The sequence below is a fragment of the Morus notabilis genome, unplaced genomic scaffold, assembly GCF_000414095.1.
Source record: "Morus notabilis unplaced genomic scaffold, ASM41409v2 Scaffold333, whole genome shotgun sequence".
Classification (NCBI taxonomy): Eukaryota; Viridiplantae; Streptophyta; class Magnoliopsida; order Rosales; family Moraceae; genus Morus; species Morus notabilis.
The window spans coordinates 161,908-168,710 of record NW_010363630.1 but is presented as its reverse complement, the minus strand read 5'-3'; the positions used below and the strand labels follow the sequence as shown (position 1 = coordinate 168,710).

General features: G+C 33.6%; 1 protein-coding gene across 2 annotated transcripts; it reads right to left on the bottom strand.

Annotated features, from left to right (window-relative positions):
• Positions 1–19: 19 nt before the first annotated feature.
• On the bottom strand, positions 20–3,257 carry LOC21401903 (protein-L-isoaspartate O-methyltransferase 1). Of its 2 annotated transcripts, XM_024169844.1 has the most exons (6): positions 2,979–3,026; positions 1,784–1,963; positions 1,605–1,682; positions 1,223–1,493; positions 745–909; positions 20–487 (listed from the first exon to the last, which is right to left on the bottom strand). In XM_024169844.1, the coding sequence occupies exons 3-6, from the start codon at positions 1,608–1,610 to the stop codon at positions 240–242; spliced, it is 690 nt and encodes a 229-aa protein (XP_024025612.1). In that variant the 5' UTR covers positions 1,611–1,682; positions 1,784–1,963; positions 2,979–3,026; the 3' UTR covers positions 20–239. The 2 variants fall into 2 exon arrangements, with proteins under 2 accessions (XP_024025612.1, XP_024025611.1); XM_024169843.1 differs by lacking the exons at positions 1,605–1,682; positions 1,784–1,963 and having other exon boundaries at positions 2,979–3,257.
• Positions 3,258–6,803: the final 3,546 nt, after the last annotated feature.

The window sequence follows — 6,803 nt, the reverse complement described above, 5'->3', positions numbered from 1 at the left end:
GCAGGAATGACATATTTGGTTATGGAAAATGTGGAAACTACCTTGAGATTAAAAGAATTTACAGACACGAAACACATTGCAACTCCTTGTTACCCTTGACAGTGACCACATGATTTTACCCATATATATACAACATTGGTCTAGTCAAACAACTATCAAAGCCTTACACACCAAATAAAACTAGAAAAGAAACAAACGGACGGCAGATAAACTTCTGGGGGGGAAATATTTCAGCTTCATTAGCCTTGCAACTGTGCTTCCCTGCTAGTAAGGGGAACATAGCGGACTGAAGTTTCACTCCTGATGCTGATCGAACCATCCAAATTCTTGTCCACTACTTGCAGATCCTGAAATATGTTGCCTACAGGGATGACCATTCTGCCTCCAGGCTTCAACTGTTCAATCAGTTGTTGTGGGATTTCTGGAGCGGCTGCCCCGACGTGAATTGCGTCATATGGTGCGAATTCTGGCCAACCGAGTCTTCCATCTGCGTAAACCAAAATGTTAGCGGACATATATGTTTGTGTTTGTCCTGAAAGAAACCAGGAGTGAAAAAGGGAAATACTAAAGGCTTAAAGTCCGAATAATTGAAGCCGACGCATTTACACTCCCCAAACTTCCCTATGTGAACAACCATATTCAAAATTCCTAATGCCGCCCAAATCAGCGAACTGTTTTAAATCAAAAGATCAGGGAACACCCTTTTTTTTATTTCCTTCACTAAATGACTTTCCAAATACATACCACCAACATGCACCGAGAGAGAACCGTCTTTCAACAAAGGAGCGGCTGCACTTTTTTGGATATTCTGAATTGAGGAGGCAACCAACTCAGGAATGTGTTCCACACCAACAGCACGACCTTCTGCTCCAACCATCAGTGCAAAACATGCTGTCAAATATCCCGTTCCTGAAAAGGAAAAAAAAAAACAAAAAGTTAAAAGAAAATACACAACATTTCAAAGAAGAAAACTGGGAAGATATGATCTCTAAAGCCAGTGAACCCCTTATAAGTAGAGATGCTAAAGATACTGCCAGCTTTCATAGCATGATCGGATACAACTATAAAGATCAAATTAGAATGAGAACGGTCATATGTCATCTGAAAATATCATAAGATGGATTACACTATTCAACAATGAGATGCAATTATAGCCCAGGGTAGGTTATATAAAAGGTATATTTGTGTTATGTTCAGTGAACTACACGTGCAAGAAACACACCAGAGCCGACATCTAAAGCATGCATGCCAGGCTGCAAGTTCTTCTCCAGCAACTGAAGGCATGTTGCATGCATATGAGGTGCAGAGATAGTGGCATTGTAACCTATGGCCATGGGACTATCGAAATAAGGAGGGTTCCCATCAGGTACAAATAAAGCTCTGTCAACAGTCTCCATCACTTCGGCTACTTTTTTCGACGACATTACACCGTAACGCTGCAACTGCTCCACCATTGCTTTGTTCCTGGCTATGTTACCTCCACTCCAAAATCGCTGTAAATATTTTAGAAAGGAAAATCACTACAAACTGAAAGATAAAACAAAAGCTTGTCCATAATGAAATATGAGAGAGAGAGAGAGAGAGAGAATGAAATAAGCACGCACCAACATATCAAACTCTCCAACACACTTGGAGGGGGAAAAAAAGAAAAAAAAAAAGGAAGCAATTGTTCACTAGCTCTCCTGATCAACAAAGGAAGATGATCAGATAGACACCTCGAGCAAAAGGCAACCGGACGTAGGTGTATTAACCACTTTAAGCTCAATTTTGTGAAAATAAATACCTCCTCCATTTGCAAAGCCTCGAGACGAGGGGCAGAGGGAGACATGGGCTGAGGTTGTCCATCCAAGGCCCTCGGACATGTATGGAATGGAAAAGGATTAACGTGGGAACTAAGTGACCCACTAGTTACAAACACAAACACTACAAAACAGAATTTCCATAGTACTCGACAAGACATTACCTGAAAGTAAACGGACGCGTCAAACCGTCCATACATAACTAAATTAACTAACTAATCTTAGCAACATTTCTTACCACCTACACACGAGAAATACAACCGACCACAACAACCTGAACGAAGAATAAACAACTAAGGCAGTAAATGAATAATTTCCCAGGCGTCTACTCCGATCGTGACAAAGATCATCGATCAGAATTCTTAACCAAAGTTTACACGCTTACTTCAGGCAGAGAGTAAAGGTTTCACTTTCCATTTCACAGTCAGAAATAAGTATTATTACATTGTTATGTGCATAATCCTAAATCTATATGAAAAATGATACAACATGAAGACGTAGTCTCATGAAACGTCATGAAACTAAAATTTAAGTTATCGAGGACAACAATGCTTAGACAAAACAGTCATTTCAGTTTTACAGAACCAACATAATCTTAACATGTGTGCAAGTTTACGTTCATGATAATTTATTTTGCTCAATCAATATTTTGGCTAAATTCTTAAAACTAGACATTAGATATCGCCCTTGTTACCACCAAAAATTAAAAAATTAAAAAAAAAATCTATGCACTGTTAACACAAACAATCCAAAAACATTCCAAAGCATTTTGCTTTTGGAGGAAACCTTCCCGTTGGCTGAACAATCTAATTGACGAACCCATCAAAAGCACAATTTTGCAACCATCAGAAAGAAACACATAATCAATCACCTTCAACACCAACAACAAACAAACAAAAACCCAAAAGAAAAATTATTAATTAACAGAAAATGTCAACCATTCTTTCATCAACTGCAACACCCATCACAATCAAACAGAGCCCACTTCCAAAAACAAAAGAAAATAATAAAAAAAAAATCCAATCTTGATACATAAGAAATATCAGAACCCCAGAAAAAAAAAATCAATTAAAAAAATAAAAGGGATTCCAAGCCCATTGCAAAATCATCCCTTTTCCTCAGTTTTCTTAGCATCCAAACAAACACAAGAAAAATCAGGAAGTGGGCTTGTGGGTTTACCTCCATCCTGAAAAACGGTGAGTTTCCCGTGAGGAAATTAACGCAAGGACAGAAAGAGAAAGTTGTGATTGGTGAAGCCAAAAGAGAGCGACGAGAACGGTGATGAAGATTGTAGAGCAGAGCGCAGGATAAGAGGTGCTTCACAGTGGGCGCACGATAGCGGAAACCGTACGCAAGAGTAGTTGTTGTTGTTGTAGCACTCGCTGTGGCTGAGTAAAGACGATTCATTTGCTCGGTTCTTTTTTTCTTTTTTTTTTTCTAGCTGATTCTCTTTCTTTCTTTTTCTTTTTCTTTTTTATTTATTTTTTTGGGGAAAGATTCTGATTAATTTGCACTGTTCTTGGTAGTACACTTGGCAACTGCCAATTGCCATGCACCGACTTAGTTAAGGCCTGTTAGCCACTACGCCACATCATGGGCAAAGAATATGGGCTTTGCAACTCGTATCTGGGCTTAGTGGGCTTCGTGCAATCTCTCTCCGACAAAATTGAAGAATTTAAATGTATGGATATCAATTTTTACCCCATTAATACTTAGTATAATTATTTAATTAAAAAAAATGTTAATTAAGAATAAATGATAGAAATGTTAACTCATATATTTTTAAATGGTATTTGTCTTCTTTCTTCAAAAAAATGAGAGAAATACTCTTAAAATTTATGAGTCTTAAATTTTTACTTCTTACTCTTCATTAACACTTTTAGGGCGTGTTTATTAATCATGAATCCAAATTCAAAAAAAAAAAAAGAAATTAAATATTTGATTAGTAATTGAATTACATTGACCCATATACAAATGGGGAACTAAGTTCCTTGATGAGGGGGAACTTATATCTCACCTCCTATCTACAAAATTTAATTCTTTCCCCTAAGAAAGAGGAACCTATCTAACCTATTTACCAAATTTATTCTTATTTATGTTAGTTATTCACTTAACACAAGGGTACTTTTGTAAGCACGTTTATTATATTTTTATTCTTTTTAATTTTTATGTAAGTAAACAACATAATAGGAATTTATTTCCCCTTGTAACTTAATTCCCAAATAAATTAGTTAAAGTTCTGGAACTTAGTTCTACGCGGAACTTAATTTTTTTTTTTCTTTTGAATATTTAGCAAATTTACTCTTATTTACGTTAGTTATTCACTTAACAAAAGGATACTTTTGTGAGGACATTTATTATATTCTTATTCCTTTTAATTTTTATGTAAGTAAACAACATAATAGGAATTTATTTCCCTTGGAACTTAATTTCCAAATAAATTAGTTAAAGTTCTGGAACTTAGTCCTACATGGAACTTAATTTCTTTTTTTCTTGGAATTTTTAGCAAATTTACTCTTATTTATGTTAGTTATTCACTTAACACAAGGATACTTTGTAAGTACATTTATTATATTCTTATTCCTTTTAATTTTTATGTAAGTAAACAACATATAATAGGAATTTATTTCCCTTGTAACTTAATTTCCAAATAAATTAGTTAAAGTTCCGGAAGTTAGTTCTACATGGAACTTAATTTCTCTTTTTCTTGAAATTTTTAGCAAATTTACTCTTATTTATGTTAGTTATTCACTTAACACAAGGTTATTTTTGTAAGCACATTTATTATATTTTTGTTCCTTTTGATTTTTATGTAAGTAAACAACATAACAGGAATTGATTTCCCCTTATAACTTAATTCCCAAATAAATTAGTTAAAGTTCTGGAACTTAGTTCTACGTGGAACTTAATTTCTTTTTTTCTTAAAATTTATTTCTTATTTTTCAATTCCTGATTAGTAAACACACCTTTAAGTCAAAGAATTATATTAGTTAAACGAGTATTAATCAAAAAAGAGTAAAGAGTAAAAAACTTAAAATAATGCATTCAAAGAGTGAGTTTTTATCTCCCTCCCTTAATTTTGTGCGTGGAAATTCATGTTTCATGGTTATGAGCTATAAATTAAACATATATTGAACCATAATTGATAGTTGATCCAATCATTCAAAGAGATATAAAGCAACATAACATGTTAATCAAATCTAATAATAATCCAAATCTCATACCCACACATCATGCTAAACATAAAACCTATAATTCTATAATTAGTTCATCCATGAACCGCGACCATAGTTCATACCAAAAGCCTATAAAATCAATCCATAAATATATTACATACAGCAAAACCACAAGAAACTACAACAATATCAATCCATCAACAACTAATAAGTTTCAAAGTTCTTAAATCCATCAAAGTCTTTTAACAGAACCAATTCAGACAATAGTGGATTCAGGTGCACCACTTCCACTTGCATTCGTTTTGAGCTCAACAACATCTTCAATAATCTCCTTCAAATATCGGTCAATCTTGTCCTTGTCGTCTGTAACAAAAATGCTAATCAAGTAGAAATTGCCAAGTTCAAACAATAATAAACGTAATTGATGCAAAAAGTAAATATATATATATATATAGGCAAAGTCTTTGGTCAGATAGGCATCTTTTTTATCTGATCAGAACGACAATTATACAATTTAGAGATTTTTTGTACATTTACATAACGACAGTTGTACAATTAAGTATAAGTCTTGTATATTTACACGTTGTACAATTAAGCATATGTCTTGTACAATTCAACATATGAAAGTTGTACAATTTAGCATATGAAAGTTGTACAATTATAAAGATGTATAAGTTGTATGACAAGTTGTACAATTCATCATATGTCTTGTATATTTACATATGGTAATTGTACAATTCAGCATAAATCTTGTATAATGTCTTCCGCCGGATCAGTCAGGCAAATAATGCTTACCGGACGGAAGACATTTCATATAAATATATATATATATATATATATAATTTACTTATATTTTCTAACAACCAATCTCTTGTATAAATAAAGAGCCTCAATTGTGTCAAACTATAGTGTACTATGAAATACGTCAAGTACGCAGCCTCGAATTAAAAAAAGTAGATTCTGAAGCAACTAGCAGAGATGACCAAAAAATCACAAATATAGCACTCAGCTCTAGATATCAATAGTTTAAAGGAAAGAACATCAAACTCAATCCTAGAGTAGCTAGAGTCCTAGACTCGACCAGATAAAGCTCCAAATTGTGTTTTTGTTGCCCTTTCATTTGATTTAGTAGACGGATCATTAAATGCCTAAAAATAAACTAGCAAATATTAGTGGCTAAATATAAACAAACTAAAAGTACGTGTCAAAGAAGCATGGATCAAGCAACTTGAAATGGACTATTTTTATTCATTAATGTTGTTTTCTTTCAATAATATACCTAAAAATGGTCAAAACATATCAGCTATGAGCCGACACGAACATGACTGGTTAAGAGATAGAGTTGACCTGGACCCGCTCAACATATTTATTGAATGAGTCTAGCTTATAAGCACAAGTTTTCGGGAAACTGCCTAAATTGACATGTTTTTAGAAGAATATTAACTGTTTTAGATGTGTTGTTTCAATTATTAGGTTCATATTATATTAATTTCAATTGTGTGAAAAAATCAAATGTTTTTTCAAATCTCGACATTTAATGTGCATTGGATTGGATGGATGGTGGCTGTTTAAAAATAATATCGGATTTGATCCCTTGAACACCCTATCAAGGGAAAAAAAAAATGATGCAAAAAAAGAGGATCAAGAACAATAAAGGCATTTGTTTATGATTAAAGTTGTGGAATTCTTCATCTACTTTGCTTCTAATAGATAACCTCTATTTTCTTCTGCAATATTGTGATATGGGTATATGTAATAAAGGGTTTAGAAATTCCCTCTCCGGCAATAAAAAAGATGCTGGTACTAATTCCAAATTGCTTCAGTAAAA